General features: G+C 44.0%; 1 protein-coding gene across 1 annotated transcript in view; it reads right to left on the bottom strand.

Moving 5' to 3' along the window:
* LOC128822748 (transcription factor RFX3-like) overlaps positions 1-22748 on the bottom strand; it is a 190687-nt gene that overhangs the window by 156247 nt on the left and 11692 nt on the right. The window contains exon 2 of the mRNA XM_054004557.1: positions 585-709. Within this exon, the coding sequence (XP_053860532.1) occupies positions 585-701 (117 nt within the window). The 5' untranslated portion in view covers positions 702-709. The remainder of the gene's footprint in view (positions 1-584; positions 710-22748) is intronic.

Here is a 22748-nt window from a genome sequence, read left to right as displayed (position 1 = left end):
ACCAAGTGGGCCTTGGCCTTCCTCGTCACATCCCTGCATATTCTGATGATATCCCTATAGTCCTCCCATGTGGCCAGTCCCTTTTTCCACATCCCGTAATTTTTTTTTCTTCCATTTGAGATTTGCTAGAAGCTTCCTGTTCATCCATGCAGGTCTCCTGCCCCCTTTGCTTGATTTCTTGTTCATGGGGATACACTGGTCTTGAGCTTGGTGGAAGTGATGCTTGAATACTGACCAGCTCTCTTGGACCCCCTTCTCTTCTAGGGCCCCAACCCATGGGATATCTCTAAGTAGGTCTTTGAAGAGGTCAAAAATAGCTTTCCAGAAGTTCGGAGTTCTAGTCCTGCTTACTGCTTTGCTTCCTCCATGCAGGATCCTGAGTTCTACCCTCATGGTCACTACTCTGAAAACTGCATGTCTGCTTATGTAGATATTTTAGTTCCATCAAAATAAAATTGAATAAAACAGTGAAAAGGAATTGGTTTTGCAGCCTTGTACAAAATCAGTTCTTCACTACACCTATTGAAATGCATCATTCTGTCTTGCCAGGGTTTTTTGTTTTCCCAAAATTAGCAGACACCTACCTGTTGCTGAACTGGTACCTGCTGTACAACCTGTGTGGGCACTGCTGCCTGGCCAGCCACAGATGCTTGTAAAGTCACAGTCGAACCTGTGTCTGACCCAGACTCTGATGTCTGCATCGTGGTCTCTGAATAAAATTAAAATGTAAAATTAAAAGTTCAGCACAAACTTCTTTGCTTTTTGTCACTTATTCAGATCTTAAAATAAGCATATATACCCAAAATCAAATCTGGGGATTAGCTAAAGATTGTTTCACGTACTATCACATGAGTACACAGACAGATTTATTTTTCATTTTTTAAAATGTTGCTTTGGCCTAAAATATTAAAAAATTATTATTATATATTATATATTATATATTATATATTATATATATTATTACTTTGTCTAATCTAAGGTCTGCTTAGAGCTTGCAGCGCATCAAGAAGAGAATAAGCTTTGGACTTCATTCTTTTTTTCTAATGGTTTACAGTCTGCTTTGTAATAGCAAATACATTTATCAAGTCAGAAGCAAGGTGCACACAAATCTATTTACTGGTTTAAAGTAAAGAACTTTTAGAAAAACATCTGTTCACAGGCCTGATTCTTCTCTAACTACACTTGTATACATAAGCTGCAACTATTACTAAATTTTGAGAGGAGACTCAAAACCTCTTACCATATTAAGATGACACACTTTAAGCTACCTATATGCACAAAAATAATTAATTCTAGAAGCTGCACATATAAATGATTACTTCTTAATTAAGTATGCCTTCAACAAAAGACTTGCAATCATCAATGCAAAAAAACAGAATGATGGAAATATTTCAGACTAAATGATCACAATTCTAAAGAACAAAAAGAGTAATTTATGTAGTATTCACAGTACAAGTAAATTATAGTACCTTCAATATCGTCAGCTTTCAGAAAGAACTAATATACACTGAATAAAGTATACTGCAAGAACACAATGGGTAAAATATGCAATACCAGAAAGAAATTTCTCTTTTCATTTTCTTCCCTGAAACAGTTCAAATCCTTATGTACTAAAATATTAAAAGTTTTCTGTAGCAGACTTTCTGAGAGAGAGAGGGCAAGATTCATATTTAGAAGGTTGAGCTACCCCAGCCTAGGCCTCAGATGCAGGCCTTGGTGAGGCCTTGAAGCCTATGACGCAGTTGGAAATTCAGTCTGTGGCGCAGTTAGAAATTATGTTAAGGTAACCACAGTGTAATTGAGCTTTCTGGGTGTGAAGTAGTATAGGTCTGCAGTGTGAAACTCTAGCCACCTTAAGACAAAGACAAACAATGTTTGCTTGCCAATGAGAGTGTGTTCACGATTGTAAACTATATTGAAGTGTATATAAACTGCCATCTTACAAACAGTAAACGGAGAACTTACGTTTCACCACATTGGTGCAGATCTGCGTTTGTCCTGTCCAGCCTCCCGGAATTTATGAGTCCCTGATTCAGTTTTCTCATACCTTACTTGCCCTCAAGATATTTAATAATGCAAATCAACAGAAACTTTTCTCACTTATTTATGTGACTTCAGGAACAACTCATTAAAATCAGAAATAAGTCAAAGTCCTCCTATCAGCTTGCAAATGATTACACATTCTTCAAAGCTGTCCTTCCTCTGGTTTACTGAGTTGCACTGTAAATTTTTCATATGCAAATGCTGAGTTAAAGCTCTGGTAGGTGATAGAATGAGGGGCTTCAACCTGAGAAGAAGAACTTGGAAAGCATTTTAAAGGTGAAAAAGTGACTCAAGTAAGCTTTTTTAGCAGATAGTGTCAATGTAATCACTAGAGTTATAAACAGAGATTTTACCCCTACATGAGGTTGTGGCACTGACATTTTTAAGAGGAATATTCAAAATTTGGATACAGCACAGAAATGGTCCAACAGTTAAGGAAAATGCCTTACAAAGAAAACCTACTTAGATTATCACAAAGAAGACTGAAGATGACTTACTCTGTTCAGTTTGTGTGGCCATGTTTTGCAAGTTGGGGGAGGGGGCTACAGGGGTAGCTTCTGAGGGAAGCTGCAAGAAACTTCCTCCATGTCTGACAGAGCCAAAGCCAGACAGCTCCAAGATGGACCCACCACTGGCCAAGGCTGCGACAATCAATGATGGTAATAACACGTTTGTTATAATATATTTAAGAAGGGAAAAAAAAGGCATTGCATAGAAGCAATTGAAGTTCAGAAAAGAGTGGAGTGAGAACATGTGAGAGAAGCAACTCTGCAGGCACCAAGGAGAGTGAAGAAGGAGGGGGAGGTGCTCCAGGTGCCGGCACTGAGATTCCTCTGCAGCCTGTGGTGAAGACCATGGTGAAGCAGCTGTGCCCCTGAAGCCCATGGAAGAGCCCCACATTATGCCTGAGAGGAGGCTGTTACCCTATGGGAGGCCCATGGTGGAGCAGGGTCCTGGCAAGGACCTGCAGGTCCGTGGAGAGAGGAGCCCACACTGGACCGGGTTTGCCGGTAGTACTTGTGACCCTGTGGGGGAACCACAGTGGAGCAGGTTGTGCCTGAAGAACTGCACTCCATGGAAAGGGATCCACACTGGGGCAGTACCTGAAGAACTGTAGCCTGTGGGAAGGACTCATGTTGGAGAAGTTTGTGGAGGACTGTCTCCCATGGGAAGGACCCCATGATGGAGCAGGGGAAGGACTCCGACTCCTCTCCCTGAGCAGCAGCAGGAACAACGCATGATGAACTGACTTTAATCCCCATTCTCTGTCTCCCTGTGCTGCTGTGGAGGGAGAAGGTAGAGCCCAGGAAGGAGGAAGAGGTGGAGGGAAGGTGCTTTTAGGATTTGTTTTGCTTCCCATTGACCTGCTCTGATTTGGATTAGTAATAAATTCAGTTAATTTCTCCAAGTCGAGTCTGTTTTGCCTGTGATAGTAATCAACAAGTGATCTCTCCTGGTCCTTAACTCATTGAGCCTTTCATTATATTTTCTCTCCCCTGTCTAGTTGAAGAAGGGAGTGATAGAGCAGCTTTGGTGGGTACCTGGCATCCAGCCAGGGTCAAACAACCACACTTATACATAACAGGAATTAGAGTAATCTTCAGTTTTGCACAGAATTACAGAATTGTTAAGGTTAGAAGGAACCTTTTGAGATCATCTAGTCCAACCCTCCTGCTCAAAACAGGGTCACCTAGAACAAGTTGCCATGTCCAGTTGGGTTCTTAATACCTCCCAGGATAGACACTCCACAACATCTTTGTAAAACCTGCTATAGTTCTTGAGTAACCTCACAGTAAAAAAGTGTATTTGAGTATTCAGATGGAATTTCTGGGTTTTTTCCATTCGTGCCCATTGCCTCCTGTCCTGTCAATGAGCACTACTGAGAAGGGTCTTGCTCCCTCATCTTCACTCCCACCCATCAGGTATTTATGCACAGTAATAAGGTCCTCCCTGAGCCTTCTCTTTCCAAGCTGAATAGACTCAGATCTCTCAGCCTCTCCTCATATGGCATATGCTCCAGTACCTTAATCATCATTGTAGTCCTTTGCTGCCATTGCCCTTTCTTGTACTGAGGAGCCCAGAACTGAACATGTGACCTCACTAGCACAGAGTAGAGAGGGAGGATCTACCTCAAATAATAGCAATGCTCTTCCTAATGCAGCCAGGGATACTATTGGCCTCTTTTGTCATTAGGGTGCATTGCTGGCTCATGTTCAGCTTCTTCTCCATCAGGACACATTTTCTTCTCCCCAAAGCTACTTTCTAGCTAGTCATCCTGCAGCCTGTACTGGTGCCTGGGGTAAATCCTCCCCAGATGCAGGATTCTGCATTCCCACCTGTTGAATATCATGAGATCCTTCTCTGCCAGTTCTTTAGAGTGTAAAGATCTCTCTGAATGGCACAAGAGACATCTGGTCTATCAACGGCTCCCCCAATTTCATATCTGTTGCTGGGGTCGTTCAGCCTGGAAAAGAGAAGACTCCAATGAGATCTTATAGTGGCCGTTTAACGCTTAAAGAGGGCTTCTAAAAAATATGGAGTGAGACTTTTTACCAGGGTCAGTAGTGGCAGGAAAAGAGGCAATGGTTTTCAACTAATTTAGATGAGAAAGTGTTTTAGATGATCTAGTGAAAGGTGCCCTTGTCCATGACAACAGTTTGCTGATGATACCAAACTGGGGGGAGTTGCTGAATCTCTTGAGGGACAAGAGGCCATGCAGAGGGATCTGGATAGACTGGAGCAATCACCAATGGCATGAAAATTAAAAAGTCCAAATGCCAGATTCTGCACCTGTGATAGAGCAATGTCAGGCACAATTATAGATTGGGAGAATAGTGGCTGGAGAGCAGCCTTGCAGAAAGGGATATGGGGGTGCTGGTTGATAGGAAGCTCAATATGAGTCAGCAGTGAGCCCTGGCAACCAAGAAGACAAACCTCATCTTGGGGGGCATTAGGAACAACCTGACCATAAAGGGATTCCCTGCTCATGACAGCGGGGTTGAACCTTTAAAGGTCCCTTCCAACCCAAACCATATGATGATTCAGAGAGCTATAGCATGTCCAACTACTGATGGTAGAACCCTCACTCACTCCTGTAGTTGACACCACAGGCCCCAGGGTGCCTACACCCCCCAGTCTGACTCCAGTAGCTGGGCACCAAATTTCACTCACACAAACACGGGTCTCACCAGCAGCTGGCACCCGTTCCTTGCAGCACGCATACTGTCCTAGTTTCAGCTGGGATAGAATTCATTTTCTTCTCAGTAGCTGGCACAGCACTGCCTTTTGGATTCAGTATGAGAATAATGCTGATAACACAGATGTTTTGGTTATTGCTGAGCAGTGCTTACCCTGAGTCAAGGGCTTTTCAGTGTCTCATGCTCTGCCAGGGAGGAGCTGCACAAGAAGCTGGGAGGAGCATACTCCAGACAGCTGACCTGAACTGCCCAAAGGGATAGTCTGTACCATAGAACATCATGCTCAGTGAATAAACTGGGGAGAGTTAGCCAGAAGGGGCCAATTGCTGCTCAGTCAGCGGGTGGTGAGCATTTGTATTGTGCATAATTTCTTTTTCTTGGGTTTTACCTTCCTCTCTCCCTCTCATTTTTATTAAAACTATTAGCAGTAGTATTAGTATTACCATATTGCCATTATTATTATTATATTTTACTTTGTTTCAATTATTATACTGTTCTTATCTCAACCCATGAGTTTAATTTTCTTTCCTGATTCTCCTTCCCATCACAATGGGGATGGAGGCAAAGGGAAGTGAGCGAGCAGCTGTGTGTGGTATTTAGTTGTCAGTTGGGCAACACATACACAGAGGACAGAGAGTGAGATTAAACAGGGCGATAGTTAAGAAAACATTTAAAAAGAAAATATAAGAAAATAGGACATTCTGCAGTGATCAGGCACAGGGCTCAGCCAGACAAGCATACTGACTGGCTCCATTTTACCTGTGACTGGAAACTTTTATCCCCCTTTCTGTCTATCCCCCCTCGTTGTCTCTCCCTGCTTCCTCCTTCCCCTGTAATTCCCTTAATCAGTTTGTATAATTCTATCAATTCCTGCCTCCATCCTAGTTTGATGTCTGGGATCCCCCCTCGTTTAACATCTTATCAGTTGCAAAGTCCATGTTGAACTTCCTGAAAGTGCTGTTTGTAGATTCTTGACAGTCCATTAATTAGTGTGACTGGAGAGGTTTGTTTCTTTTCATTGTCTCCCATTGTAGTGGAGAGCCAGGTGAACTCGTGTAGTGGTTTAGGAATAGTACTCCCCAATTTAGTGTTCCCACTGAGAGTCTCCAAACCACACTGCTGCTCACTCACTCTCCCTCCTCCCCCTCCTCATGGCAGGCTGGAGAGAAGAATTGGAGGCACAAAAGGTAAAGATCATGGGTTGAGAGAAGAACAATTTACTGGAAATAGCAATGAGATAAGAAAATGAACAGTAACAGCAACGATATTAATAACAAAGGTATGCAAAAAGAGAGAATGATTCACATGCAAAAAATGCTCACCATGGAGCCAGCAACCGTAAAAAACACCAATCATCTTCCCCTCACCACATTTTCTCCACCAGAAGGAACCCCTTCTACCTGGAAGTGTGGTAGTCTGTTATTTTACAGTTTGTTCTTCTGTAGTGTGATAAGTTAGAAAAGACTCTTTGTTCATCAAGACAGAAAGAAGAAGCCTTGTGTAGATAACAGAGAATCAAAGGAGAAGCCTTGTGTAGATAACAGAGAATCAAAGGAGAAGCCTTGTGTAGATAACAGAAAACCGCCAGACAGAAACTAGTTAGTATGTTAAGCTGGTTGTGTAATTAGAACTTAGGTGCATATGGAAAAGACCATTGCAGGGCCGTGGACTTTCGCCGGGGAAGAAGAGAGGAGCTTCCCTCGGGCGACCACCAGAGAGTAGAAGACGCCCCCCTATCAACAGAAGGCGCAAGCGCAGAGTACACCCAGAGATACCGCGGCCCCGGGAAAAAAAAAAAAAAGTATAAAAAGACTGTGGGAAGGGGGAAAACGGTGTGTGGGCCGTTTTGCGGAGCGGGGACTCCCCGGCTGCACCCAGTGCTCTTTGCTTGCCGTCGCTTGCTGTAATCAATAAATTTCTGATTGACTCTTGAAAGGCTGAACAAATTATTCGCCTCTATTTATAACATGTAGTATGTTTTAATATTCCTTGTTATAAGTTTGTAGTGGTTCAGTCTATGTACCCCATTTGGCTTCCCTAATGGTTCAGTCCTGAGTTGTTTACCACAGTTTTCCCCGCCAAAATGTATGTCAATCCACATGTCAATCCACCTGTATACCTCCCTTGTTCCCTTGTCTTACCCCTGTCTGTCAAAGATAGCACACTCCTTTGGTTCTGGAGTGTTCCCTGTCTTTCATCCCTTCCTCGAAGCAGAATTGGGTTGTAAGGTTTGCTCCCTCCCCATGTTGGCTTCTTTTGGGGAGCCCTTACCCTGCACCCCTCCCCTAATGCCCTCCTATTGGTCAAAGGTTGTGTCCTCCCCGTGTTCCCTCTACCCTATAAAAGTAGTCTGTTCAGGTTCAGATTTGTCACTTGCTCTGCCCCCACTTTGAGACTAAATATTTAGAGACTCAGACAAGTGTCCTTCCCTTATTCCTTTGCCTCGGTTTCCTTGTGCTCTGTGCCTCTGCTGTGCTACCCACGCCGCAGCAATCACTGCCATCTGCAACAGTCTCGGCAGAGACTCTAGGATGGCCACTCGCGTGTTTGCCCTCCGGCCACAAGCGGGACAGCTAGCCAGCGAACCTCCATCCCGTGGCTGCTGAGAGCCAGGCGCATGGAAGAAAGAGTCCCTTCCCCCTTCCCCCAGCAATGAGGTGGTATTGAATAACTCCCATGTCCTAGCTGCACCCCACCCCAGCTACTGCAAAAAATTAACCCTGTCCTGGTTGGAACCAGAACAAGAAAACATGGAAACCCCCTGACAATAGACAATATCCAATCACTCTCTCTGCCAAACTATGCCAACCCTGGAAGAGACTCCCTTCCTTCCGCCCCGATAATGACGTGAGGTGGTATAGAATAACCTCCAGGTCCTAGCCATGCCACTCCTGGACAGAACCAGGACAACCTGGAACCCTGTCAAGCAGCTAGTCAAAGGTCTGTTGAACAGGAAGGCTGGAAGCTGGTCACTGTCCGTACTTGAAGGAAGGCTCCTCTGCCTGAAAGCTTGACAATGACAAGTAGGACTGGCACTTTTTACAGCAGGTATGAAGCCCTGGAACCAGGACAGTCAAGTGATGAGGTGGAGGAAGGTCCTTCTGGGATAGAGGGGCCACCTAGGGCAACACAATCTACCCCCTGCATCATGACCACCTCTGTTAAGAGGAGAAGAAAGGTAGTTGCCATACATAACTCCCTTCTAAGGGGAACAGAGGGCCCAATATGCAAACCAGACACAACCCACAGGGAAGTCTGCTGCCTCCCAGGGGCTTGGGAAAGGGACATTACTGGAAAACTCTCCAGTCTAATAACGTCCTCTGATTATTATCTGTTATAGGTTCTTTAAGTCAGTAATGATGAGATAACAAAGAGAAGTCCAAGGTCAATCAAAAGGGATTTCAGGGCCTAGGAACAATTGGTTGAAAGATTGGGAGCAAAGGTAGTATTTTCCTTCATCCTTCCAGTAGCATGGTATAATATAGAAAGGAACAGGCAGATCCATCAGATCAACACATAGCTCCCAGGCTGGTGTCATTGGAAAAACTTTGGGTTTTATGACCAGGGGGTAATTACTCAACACCTGATCTACTGACACCTGATGAGATGCACCTATCTCAGAGGGGAAAAATGGTTCTTGCACAGGAACTAGTGAGGCTTTAAACTAGATTGGAAGGGGAAAGGGATGAAACCAGGTGTGACAGTGGGACGGTGTGCCAAAACATGACGAGGTAAGCACTAGTGAGATCCCTCAATCGGCCAATCAGCTCCATAAGGTGTCAGCTACAATAAACCACACCTGAAGTGTTTCTATACCAATGCATGAAACATGAGGAACAAACAAGACAGGCTCAAAGCTTTGGCCCTGTGTTGATTTGGAACAGCCTAGTTTTTGGTAGTGGGAGGGGCACAGAAGTGGTTTCTGTGAGAAGCTGCTAGAAGGTTCCACCATGTCCGACAGAGCCAATCTTTGATGGCTCTGAAGATAGACATGCTGCTGGCCTAATTAGAGAGGTTGGTAACACCTCTGTGATGACATATCTAAGAAGAAAATCAAAACAGTGCGTGCATGGGTTTTTTTCCAGGGGTGGTGAGGCACTGCCACCTGGGCCATCCCAGTACAGCCTGCAGTGATGGGCTGCTGCGGCCGCCACCATCCCGGCGTGGCCTGCGGTGAGCCTTGCCTGCCTGGCTGCCCCTAGTCAGCTGTGCCGCGGACAGAAGCAGCAGGGGAAGCTTCTCCTTCCCAGCACCCCGCATGAAGAGAGGTGTTAAATAGTGCCAGTGCTGTGGCAGTCACCACTACCCACTTGGTGGCAGTGGGACTGCATGGTTGGCAGCAAAAACATGGCAAGTGACTGTCTGGTGTGAAACCCAGACAAAATCAACCTCTTGGTGCTGCAGGATGCTGTAGGAATTTTTGAATTAGTAGAACTTGTTGGCAATGGTACCTATGAGCAGAAGTTTCTTTCCTAGTCAGAGAAGAAGAGAAAGTGGAGACATGAGGAAAAACAACATGACAGCACCAAGGTCAGTGGAATAGAAAGAGGGGGAAGAAATGCTCCAAATGTCAGAGCCAAGATTCCTCTGCAAGCCATAATGAAGACCATGGTGAAATAAATTATCCCCCTATAATCCATGAAGTCCATGGGGGATGCAGAAATCCATTCACAGCCTGTGAGAGAAGTGCTCATGACAGAGCGTGTAGATGCTAGAGAAAGCTGTGATCCAGTAGTAAATCCAAATAGAGAGAAAGGGCCCCTGCTTCCAGAGATAGAGAGCCCTTGCTCCCAAACTAGAGCAGCCTATCCTTAAAAGACTGCACCCCATGGATAAGTGACCCATGCCACAACAGTTTTGGAAAAACTGTTTGCCCATGGGAGGGACCCCACAGCATACCAGAGAAAAGACTCCCCTCCCTGAGTGAACAAAAAGAAAATCCTGAGTGACAAACTAACCAAAAGCCCCATGCACTGTCTCCCTGCACTGTCGGTGAGAAAGAGAGAGGGGCTAGGAGGAAAAAAAGTGTTTTAAAAGCTTATTTTACTTCTCATTATCCTCCTCTGACTCTGTTAATAATAAATTTACCTTATACCTTTAAATTTGAACCTCTTTTGCCCTTAAAGTGTTTTTCTCACAGTCCTTATCTCAACTCATGAGCCCTTTGTTAACTTTTTTTCCCCTCTCTCCTGCCCAACTATAACAGAAGAGAATGAACAAATGACTTTTGTAGGTGCCTAGCGTTTGGCCAATAACAAACCACGACAGCCCAGACCCAGAGATTTTATATCATTGGCATAAGTGAAACTTGGTGTGATGAGTCCTGTGACTGGAGTGCCATGTTGGACAGTTACAGGCTCTTCAGGAGGGATAGGCAGGGCAGGCAAGGTGGGGGGAGAGGGTGGAGTTGTGTGTATTGGAGAGGCTGGAATGTATGGAGCTTACAGATGGCAATGGTGCAGTTGAGAGCATCTGGGTAAGGATTAAGGGACAACCAAATAATGCAGATGTCATTGTGGGAGTCTAGTATAGATCTCCTAGCCAGGACAATGATACCAATGAATTATCCTTTGAGGAACTAAGAAACTAAATCAACTGCCCTTGTCTTTATGGGGGAATTCAAAATGCTTGATGTTAACTGGGAACACCACATAGATGGTACAAACAAGTCCAGAAGATTTCTAAGAAACCTGGATGACAACTTTATGGAATAAGTACTAAGAGAGCTGACTAGGAAAGATGCCCTCCTTGATTTGTTGCTTGTCAACAGAGAGGGTCTTGTGAGAGAAGTAGAGATTGGCAGTTGTCTTGGCCACAGCAACCACAAAGCGATCGAGTTTAAAATCTCTGTTGACAGAAGGAAAAGTGCCAGCAAAACCTCAACTCTGGACATGACAAGAGCAGACTTCAGGCTGCTCAGGGAACTAGTGAGTAAGGTCCCCATGGAAAATGCTTTTGAAGGTGCTGGGTCCATCAGTGCTGGTCACTTATAAACACCACCTGTTAAGGGCACAGAAACAGGCAATTCCCAAATGTCAGAAGACAAGCAGGTGAGGCAGAATGCTGGTTTGGCTAAACAGGGAACTTCCTCTGGAGTTAAGGACAAAAAGGAAGGCATATGCCATGTGGAAGCAAGGTCAGGTAACATGGGAAGAATAAAAGGGTGCTGTTGACCACTGTAAGGAGATTTGTGCAACCAAAGCTCAGTTGGAGTCGAAGCTGCCAGAACTGTGGGGGATAATAAAGTGGGTTTTTAAAAATTAGTGGAAATAGGCAGTGCGGAAATTACATCAGCCCATTACAGGATGAGGATGGTGTCCTGAATTAGGGCAAATTTGGGAGAAAACCTCCAAAAGGGGCCCCCCCAGAAAGCCAACACACACGGCCCCTCCCTCCAACCGGTTCAGGAAAATTTCCTCTGAGAGATGTGGAAAAAAACCTGTTTATTTAAACAGGCAAAGCACTCCCCAGCACACAAAATGAACAGTACCAGGTGACAAAACTCATTTGTTGCTCTGAAGAGATGACAAATTCAGAAAATCTCTCTGGTGGGTGGTCGCTCTGTTATCAGTCCCTTCGGCACTGGGAAAGGCTGCTGCCCAGAGTAAGCCCTGGTAGGCTACAAAGTGCAAGCTCTCAGTGTTTCCCCGGGTCCCAGCCCAGAGCAGGTTTGAATGGTTTCAAGAAAAGGGAAAGAAAACCAGTCCAGGGAACACTTGGACTGCCTCAGCTAGCTAAACTAACTAAAAAGCAAAGGAGCGCTGTATTCTGCCCCATCTATGCCCAGACAACACAGTGGAGTTCTGTGTTCCAGCAGACTGTGGAGGAGTGAGTGAGGCTGATAACAAACTCCGTGCTTCTTCTCCCTGCCTTCACTCTCAGAGCCTGTCTTGAAGGTACAGAATATAATATCCAGCATAAAAAGAGCAGATGATTGGGGATACAAGCATCATAATTTCACCCTAGGACAGATGGTCACCTCACAAACAGGGACATGGACAAGGCAGATATGTTTAATGCTTTCTTTACCTCTGTCTTCAACACAAATGATAGACTAACAGGGTCCCAGTGCTCTGAGCTGGAGGACCATGGTTGTGAGAATTATCAACTCCCAGTTGACCCTGAAATTTTGAAGGACCTGATGTTCCAGCTGGATCCTAATAAATTTATGAGGCCTGATGGGATTCATACAAGAATGTAGGAATGTGCCCCCAATTGATGGAGTGACCAAATTATTCTTTGTCTCCTTAAAAAGGAAAAATAGCCCAGAAATTTCTCTCCTCAATTTGGTAAAAAGACACCTCATAGGATCTTTGGGACTTCACCTCAAACCTGGGGCTACCCAATTGGACAGAGGCCAAAAGGTCCCACCTAGGTAATTCACTAGTAAAAGAAGAGAACAAAGGAAATAATTGCTTTTGTGGAGTGTTTTAGCAGGAGCAAGAACCTCTTGCCCCTGGCTCAGTTTTTGTCTGTAAGAGCTTTGCTATTTTACCTTTTATTACAACTTTTTCTGTTTCCATCACTACCTCAGAAGCCATCCTGCTAATTTTATGCCATTTGGGGTAGCTGGGCTATCTCAGGTGTGATAAGTTCTCTGAGAGCTCATAAGACCTGGCTCAAGGAGAAACCTATCACAAGAATCCTCAAAGAGCTGGCTGATGTCATTGCAAGGCCTCTCTTGAGGATTTTTGAATGGTCTTGGGAATATGGAGAGGTTCCAGTTGACTGAAAGTTGGCAAATATTGTCCCGATTTAAAAAAAAACAAGAAAGATGACCCTGGAAACTACAAGCCTGTTAGTCTCACTTCAATGCCTGGTAAGTTTATGGAGAAGATTATTCTGGGAGTTATTGAAAAATACTTGAATGACAATGCAGTCATTGGTCACAGCCATCATGGCTTCATGAAGGGAAAGTCCTACTTGTCAAACCTAATTTCCTTTTATGGCAAGGTAACCCACCTCATTGATCAAGGAAAGTCACCTGATGTAATCTTTTTGGACTTCAGCACAGGTTTAAATAGTCTCATAGTATCCTTCTGGGCAAAATGTCCAGCCCACAGCTGGATAAACACATCATGCGATGAATGAGCAACTGGCTCGTGGGTCAGGATCAAAGGGTTCTAGTGAATGGGGTGACATCAGACTGGCAAAGGTATGCTAAGCAAGTTTGCAGATGATACAAAATTGGGAGGTCTTGACTCCCTCAAAGGCAGAGAGGCCCTACAGAAAGACCTTAATAAATTAGAGGGTTGGGCAATCGCCAACCATATGAAGTTTAACAAGGGCAAGCACCAGATTCTGCATCTGGGACAGGGCAACCCTGGATGTATGTAGAAACTAGGAAACGAGATGCTGGAAAGCAGCACCACAGAAAAGGACCTGGGTGTCTGTTGGGAGGAAAGGGTTGAAACTGGAATATTTGGCAAGGAGGGCATAATTTCACTAAAAGTAACTTTGAAAACTCCACTCGTTATGCCTAGTGTTGTTTGTCCTCTGCCTGTTTTGAGAAGAATTCCTGTGTAGAGATAACACACTCTCACAGACATGCTTGAGCCTCCTGCTGGGAGAGAGAAAGAGATCATAAAAGCACAGCCTTGTGAGAAACTGTGCATGCCCAAAGCCTTTTGATATATTGGGGGCAGCAGCTGCCCTGCCCTCCCCCCCCCACTGCTGTCCACTAGAATGAACTAAGCCTAACAGAGCCAGTGTCCCCGTGTATCTCTGCTGCCCAGTGTTGTTAGCGAGGTAATGAAATAAAGTTGTATTTTGATGGTCACCTTGGTTACCTGTATGTGTCAATTCACACAGGGTCCTCGTTGATGGCAAGTTGAATATAAGTCAACAGTGTGCCCTGGCAGCCAGGAGGGCCAACCATGTCCTGGGGTGCATCAAGCACAGCATTGGCAGCCAGTCAACAGAGGGGATTGCCCTGCTCTGCTCTGCACTGGGGTGGCCTCATCTTGAGTCCAGGGGGAAGTTTTGGATGCCACAATATAAGAAAGATATTAACCTATTGGAGAGCATCCAAATGAGAGCTATGAAGATGGTGAAGGGCCTAGGAGGTTAAGCCATATGAGGAGTGGCTGAGGTCACTTGGTCTGTTCAGCCTGAAGGAGACTGAGGGGAGACTTCATTGCATTCTACAGCTTCCTTGTGAGGGGAAGAGGAGGGGCAGACACTGATCTCTTCTCTGGTGCACAGTGACAGGACCTGAGGGAATGGCTTAAAGTTGTGTCAGGGGAGGTTTAGGTTGGATATTAGGAAAAGGTTCTTCACCCAGAGGGTGGTTGAGCACTGGAACAAACAGGCTCTCCAGGGACGTGGTCACAGCACCAAGCCCGACTGAGTTCAAGAAGCATTTGGACAACACTTTCAGGCACATGGTGGGATTCTTGGGGCTATCCTGTGCAGGGCAAGGAGCTGGACTTTGATGATCCTTGTGGGTCCCTTCCAACTTAGGATGTTCTATGATTCTATGATGGGGGAGAGGGTTTCATGTGATAAGATATGAGAAAGGTGAGAGCAACTTGAGAGAGTAGAGACACAAGGGAGATGAGAGACAAGGAGGGGCAAGAGAACTGTGATGTGAGGCGAGAAGTATGGGGGGGATGAGAGGTGGGACATGAGAAATGTGACAAGAGACAAAATATGAGACAAGCCATGAGAGACAAGAGGAAATAAGAGATGGGAGAAAGAAGAAAAGGGGAGGTGAGTGATGAGAAGGGAGACAGAGAGTCAAGAGGTTAGAGATGAGAGAGCTGCAACAGGAAACTAGATGAGGGACAAGCCGACAGAGGCAGAAGAGAGAAGAGGAGAGGGAGACCAGGCAAGACAGGTAAAAGAGACTGGATGATATAGGAACAGTGAGATGAGAGAAATGAGAGACCTGACAAGATGAGAGTGAGTGAGCATCTGTGTGGTGTTAAGCTGCCTACTGCGGTTAAATCACAATAGCCCTTTTTGGTGCCTGTATTGAGTTTACGTGGCAAGCGGGAGGGCTGCGGGGTGGGAGGGCTGCAGGACAGGGATGGGGATGGGGCTTCTGTGAGAAGAAATCAGGAGCTGGCCCCATGTTTGACAGAGTCAGTTTTAGGAAGTTTGTGGTGCTTCTGTGATAGCATCTGACATTTGCTGGAGGAACACTACCGCAAGGTACAAACAATCCAAGAGGTTCTTGGAAAGCGTTGACAATAACTTTCAGATACAGGTGATAGAAGAGCCAATGAGGAATGGTGTGCTGTTGGACCTTATACTGACTAACAAGGAAGGTCTGGTTGGAGATGTGAAGGTTGGGAGCAGTCTTGGCTACAGTGACCATGAGATCATGGAATTCAGTATCTTGTGAAGAGGAAGCAGGACAATGAGTAAGATCACAACACTGGACTACAGGAGAGCTAACTTTGGCCCCTTCAGGGACCTTCTTGGAAGAATCCCATGGGAATGTGCCCTAGAGGAAAGAGGGGTACAAGAGAACTGGTCAATATTCAACCACCACTTCCTCCAGGCTCAAGAATGATGCATTGCCATGGGCAAGAAATTGAGCAAAAGGGGCAGGAGACCGGTACAGATGAACAAGGAACTGTTAAAACTCAGACATAAGCAGGAGATATATGAGGTGGAAGCAGGGACAGGCCACCTGGGATGAATATAGGGATGTTGTCAGAGTATGCAGAAATGCAGCAAGGAAGGCCAAGGCCCATCTGGAATGAAATCTGGCTAAGGGTGGCATGGATAACAAGAAGGGCTTCTTCAAATGCATCAATAACAAAAGGAATACCAGGGAAAACGTGAGCCCGCAACTGAATGGAACAGGGACCCTCTGAAACAGAAGTTGCAGAGAAGGCTGAGATACTGAACTCTTTTGCTTCAGTCTTCACTGCCAAGGCCAATCCTCAGGAATTCCTGACCCAGGAGACCAGGGAGAAGGTCAGGAGAAAGGAAAGCTTTCCCTTGGTTGAGGAGGATTGGGTTAGAGACCATTTAGTCACACTTGACATCCACAAGTCCATGGGCTCTGATAGAATGCACTCATGAGTGCTGAGGGAGCTGGTGGACATCATTGCTAGGCCACTCACAATCATCTTTGAAAGGTTGTGGAGATCAGGAGAGGTGCCTGAAGACTGGAAGAAAGCAAATGTCACCCCATTTTTCAAAAAGGGCAAGAGGGAGGACACAGGGAACTACAGCCTGACCTCAATCTCTGGCAAGATGATGGAACAGCTCATCCTGGAGGCCACCTCTAAGCACATGGAAGACAAGAAGGTGATCGGGAGTAGTCAACATGTATTTAACAAGGGGACATCCTGCTTAACCAACCTGATTGCTTTCTACAATGGGACAACCAGCTGGATAGATGTGAGGAAAGGGGTGGATATTGTCTACCTGGACTTCAGCAAGGTTTTTGACACTGTCTCTCATGATATCCTCATAGTCAATCTCAGGAAACATGGTCTGGATGAGTACATGGTGAGGTGGATTGAGAATTGGCTGAATGGCAGGTCTCAGAGGGTTGTGATCAGTGGCCCAGAGTCTAGTTGGAGGCCTATAACTAGTGGTGTCCCCCAAGGGTCAATACTGGGTCTAGTATTGTTTAACTTATTCATCAATTACTTGGATGAGGGGATAGATGCTTCCTCAGCACGTTTGTTGATGATACAAAACTGGGAGGAGTAGCCGATACCCCAGAGCTATGCAGCCATTCAGAAGTATCTTGACAGGCTGGAGGGATGGGCAGAATGGAACTTTTGAAATTCAGCAAAGGCAAGTGTAGGGTCCTGCACCTGGGGAGGAATAACCCCATGCACATTTTGATAACAGCAATGGTGATGAGCCTGGGTTGGCAAATGGCCGTGGCATTGCTGCTGTTTCTGTGCTGCTGTACTGGACAGGCTAGAACTCTAGTGTGAATTTGAGTCAAAGGGACCTGTGGATGAGTCCATGTGGGAGCAGAGATCCACCTTCAGCCTGTGAAGGACCCCACCCTGAAGCAGGTGGATGACCAAAGTAGGCTGTGACCCTGTGGGAAGCCTGCACTGGAGCAGGCTCCTTGGCAGGACCTATGGACTCATGGGGGACCCATGCTGGAGCAGTTTGTTCCTAAAGGAACAGTGACAGACACTTTGTAAATGCACACAGGAAAGTAGAAAGACCGTAAGTTAGGTCTTGCACTAATTGTCATCTCCTTCAAATGTACATCTCAGAGTTGTAAAGTTCTGACAGGCATATAATAGCATGCATCTTTTTCCTCTGAACCAATTTATGAAGAAAGACAGATTTTACTAAAGTCAATATACAGAAATCAAACTTCTTGTAAAAGAACTGCATTGTCTCAAATGAGCCGTAGTCTATCATCCCTCTTTATGATCAGAAAACAACTTGAGTCAAGTTAATTAATCTGAATGTCTTAAATGCTTCTTCCACAGGAGGAAGCAAGTCTTTTTAAACATGCTTATCTGAAAAAGGTTCCCAAAGTGAGGGAGGGATATGAATAGAAGAATAGGGTTAAAATATACAAAGTAATCTTCTTGCACTATCTTTAGGATTTACCTTTCCATAGTGATACAATTCCAACTATTAAATAATGGGACAATCTCTACAATGGAAAAAGGTGAATTGCACTAAAAATGCAATACAGTTTCAATACATCACACCAAATCTAGGCTGTAGTGCTAAAAACAATGATACAATCAATGTGTTTTCAAAATGAAGTTTAAAACTTCATTTCTTGCATTGTTTCATAATGTTAAGGGTCACTGTGAATTGAAGGTAAAGATGAAGACATTGACATCTGAATTCCAAAATTTTTCTTGGAGACTAATCTACACTAAAGGACTTTAATCATCAACTTAGTATCTGTGGGGAAATGACTGGGGGTAAAATTAGAGAAAAATTGAAAGTTATATTCATATTCTAACAGAAGTTATAACAGTAAGGAAATTATAGGGTGAAATGCAGTTGCTACTCCCAGGATGAAATGTGGTTAGCATGCCTGAAACCTATTCCACGGTAGTTCCCCACACAACACATCCTGCAACCTTAAGCACATGCTAAGAAGGATGAAATGGAGGGTGGAATGAAGACACTTGGCCAGGCTCTGTTGCAATCCCTGCAGGAATGGGAACTTGATGGTACCATGTAGTTGATAAATCACATAGCGGCTGTCATCCAAGGAAGATAGGAGATGTCTTGTTGAATCAGCAACTGTGGCAAAACCACTTTCCTCAGATGAACGTGGTTCATTATAATCTCATTGTAATCCCAGAGCACACCTCCATCCCAAAGTGACACATAAGGGTTCTAGGAAAACCCCCCTTTCATGTGACGGAATTCTTTCCTTTATTTTTCACTAAAACATGGTCAATTTAGTATGAACAAAATATTTTCTTCAAATGTGATATTCTCAATGAAACTCAAAACCCTTTTATCCTCTGCAAGTTTTGGAGACAGGAGAGACAATTTGACAAAAGGCATAGAAATTCCAGTTATTTTCCTTTTAATTTGACTAATGCATATACCAGAGAATGAACCAAATATAAAATCATATAAAAGGGTATTAACAAAGTAAAAAAACCCTGCATACTTTCATATACTTAAAAATTGCAACCAAAGAGTAGCTAAGAGGAATTAGGTCCCTGATTATCTTTGATTATCTGAGCCCAAATAATTTGCTCCAGACCACACACACAACCTGTAACACAGCAGGGAACTTAGCATAGGTCTCCAGATTAACACCCTCATTTCTGGACTTTCCTTTCAAATTAAAAGTGAGAAACACTAGAGAGAACCATGCAAAATACACTACCGTACATAATGATGATTTAAAAAAAAAAAGGAAAAACAGAAAAAGAAAGGAAAAGCAGGAAAAAGAAAGGCAAAACCCCACAGTTTTGAAGAAAGAAACTTCATTAAAAATTATTTTGCAGCATTTTAGTAATAAGCAAATAATTGCTATATTTGATAATAATCTCTCTATTGTACATAGAATTAACATTTCTCATACCCTCCTTCACCTACCCCTTTTCTGAAGACTTTGATCCTATTCACCCTTTCTTCTTTTTCCACTTTCACCTAAGGTATGTATTTACCAGAACTCAAATCTCTCATATTTCCATCCTCTATTCAAAGTCAGTCCAATGGTCCTATCCCTCCCTGGTATCTGCTTCCATGCACCACCAGATTTCTTCTATACAAAATTTATTTTTCCAATAAATGTCTTCCCTGTTCAAGCTCCTGTTCATATTAACTAAGTAGCAGTAAGGGAAGTGGAAGATATGTATCAGAAATAGTGTGGTCAGCAGGACTAGGGCAGTGATCATCTCCCTGTTCTTTGGCACTAGTGAGGCCATACCTTGAATACTGTGTTCAGTTTTGGGCCCCTCAATACAGGAAGGACATCGAGGTCTTAGAGTGTGTCCAGAGAAGGGCACCGAAGCTGGTGAAGTGTCTGGAGAGTAAGTCATATGAGGAGCAACTAAGGGAGCTGGGGTTGTTTATTCTGAAGAAGGGGAGGCTCAGGGGAGACCTTATCATTCTCTACAACTACCTGAAAGGATGCTAATATCTCATCTGCTGTATTATTTTGTCAGTAATTTCTGACCTTTTTATTATATTTCCCAACACTGCTTAGTGTCACAGTAAAATGAAAGATGTGATCAAAATTAAATAAGCATTTATCATATGGCTTCGAGTTTTGCATAGCTATTGTATAGGCATTGTTCTGTTTCTGCCAGTAATTAGGAATGAGATGTTCAACAGATTTTCTACAGGCATATATTTGAAATTATAACAGCAGTTATGCAATCTTAACCTCCCCTTGTGCAACTTAAGGACGTTTCCCATTTTCCTATCCCTTGTTACTGGGGGGAAGAGGCCAATCCCCACCTTGCTACAACCTCCTTTCAGGTAGTTGTAGAGAGCAATAAGGTCTCCCTTCAGCCTCCTCTTCTCCAGACTAAACAACCCCAGCTCCCGCAGCTGTTTCTCATATGACTTACTCTCTAGACCCTTCACCAATTTTTGCTGCCCTTCTCTATACTCATTCCAGCACCTCAATGTCGTTTTTGAAGTGAGGGGCCCAAAAGTGGACACAGTACTCAAGGTGCACTCTCACTAGTGGCCAGTACGAGGAAAAATCACTTCCTTAGCCCTGCTGGCCATACTATTCCTGATACAGGGAAGGATGTCATTGGCCTTCTTGTCCACCTGGGCACACTGCTCGGTCATGTTCAGCTGGCTGTCAACCAGCACCCTTGCATCCTTTTCAGCTGGGCCTTTTTTCAGCCAAATGTTGCACAAACTTCACTTCTAAACTTTGCAATAAATTCTTAGTCGTAGGCATCAAGAAATACACACCTATATATGCTGATTTTGAGGTGTCGTGTAACCACCTACCTGAAAACTGTCCTAATCTGCATTCATTCGTTTTGGTTTTAAGCTGTGATCAAATGGCATTAATACCTATCTGTTTTCCATTCAAAATTAAATTTTAGAAATAGGTTTCCTGAATGTCATGTTAAGTAGAATCAGAAAACATCTATATCTAGAATGTGTGTCAGGAAGTAATTTTAACTGAAAATAAGACTGAAATGTTATTTAGATTATTACTAAGAATTTCAGATCCTGCTTATGGATGCTTCATATTCAGGAATAATTTTAAATATAGTTGAGATTCCTATAAAAGAGTGAAGATAATAAATTCCTAACCAGTTTCAATAAATATTCCTAAAACAGGAATCCATGGTGAAACAGAGTGAAAATTTAACAGGGTAGAAATCCATTTGGATTTAGGTGAAATGTGCCGCTTTGAGCTTGCTAGCATAAGTAAAATATGCTGCTTAGTCTGGTAACTCTGCAGCACTAGTAAAACTCCCCCAGCTGAGGAGAAAGAATGCAAATTTCCACGCTAAAGAGATAAGAGAGACTCCTCGAACCTTGAAACAGACAGGGCAGGGTGACCCAGGAGTTCTTTCTGTACTTTCTGATAAAAAACCGGCTACAAGTGTAACTAGCTGTAAGGGTAGCGCGAAATCAGTAGAATGAATATGCATGAACCTATTGTGAAACACTATGCATATGTAAACTAGCAAAGAGGAATAAAAAGGGATCGGGAGTTCTCAGGGAGGGGCACACATGTCCTTTGAAGGGGAATGATCCCCATATGCGCCCAGTGATGTAATAAATATACCGTCCCTACAAATGTTTATAGGAATTGTGGGGTTTTGATTTTTCGTCCGCATTTCAATGGCCACAATAAAAAACTTACCTTTGTTTTAAAAAACCAAAACCATGTGGCTGGTACAGATTTCTTTGCTTTTTTGTTGTTTTTTTTTAATAGATGATAGGGAGACTGAAAACATGCTACCTAATGCCTCCTGATACACATCCTTTTCCCCCCTTTCTATGCAACTTTTGCTAATATCAAGTCTGAATTTCCCCTGTTCCAACTTGTGTCCATTGCCACTTGTCCTTTCACTGTGCACCTCCCAGAAGAGTCTGGCTCCATCTTCTCTACACCTTCCCATTAGGTAGTTGAAAGGCAGCAATAGGGTCTCTCCATGCTTTCTCTTTCCTAGGCTGAACAAATCCAGTTCTCTCAGCCTCTCCTCATGTCACATGCTTCAGACCCAGACTTGCTCCAATCTCTCTCTGACTGTCATATACTGGGAGCCCAATACTGGACATGGGATTCCAGGTGAGATTTCATCAGCATGGAATAGAGGGGAAGGATCACTTCCCTGTGACACTTCAGGTTTTAGCTTTTATATTTTTCAGATTCTGTACTGCTTTGGTGTATAGTTCATATTAGGGGATAGTAAGCTCTCTTCAGAGTAGGTAGACAAAACAATTCCTTCTCTAGCTGGGGACCAAGAACAAATGATCCAAATTTCAGGCTCAAGAGCATAAACAATGGTGGACTGAAGAGAGAAAAACAAGATGGATGTGACTTCATAAGCTAAAGCTGTAATTGGACAATTAACTCAAATATGCTAATGGACCAGAACTTATAAAAGTGTGAGACCCCATGACCGGTTGTCCATTTTGTGACCATTTTGGGTTCATCTTGGGTGTAGCCCTGGCTGGGCTCTTGTACTGCCCAAGGTGTATCCATTGAGGCATTCTAATAAATACCTACTTTATTCTTTAACTCCATCTAGTCTCTGTTCTAGGTCAGTCTTCATAAGGCATGACCTGGACCTGCTGGCTGCACTCTTGCTAATACAGCCAAGGATGCTTTTGGCTGCCTTTGTCTCAAGGGCATGTTTTTCAGGCTTGTGTACAACTTCTTGCCCACCAGCACCCCCAGATTGTTCTTTTTCTGCAAGGCTGCTTTCTAGCCAGTTGGCTCACAGCTCATACCAGTACATGGGGCTATTTCAGCCCAGACATGGGACTTGGCATTTCCCTTTGTTGAACTCCATGACATTCTGATCAGCCTATTTCTCCAGTCTGTTGGGGTCCCTCTGAACAACAGCCCTGCCCTCCAGAATACTGACCACTCATACCAAT

Source organism: Vidua macroura (assembly GCF_024509145.1).
Source record: "Vidua macroura isolate BioBank_ID:100142 chromosome W unlocalized genomic scaffold, ASM2450914v1 whyW_random_scaffold_48, whole genome shotgun sequence".
NCBI classification, from domain to species: Eukaryota; Metazoa; Chordata; class Aves; order Passeriformes; family Viduidae; genus Vidua; species Vidua macroura.
This window is presented reverse-complemented; position numbering and strand designations above follow the sequence as displayed.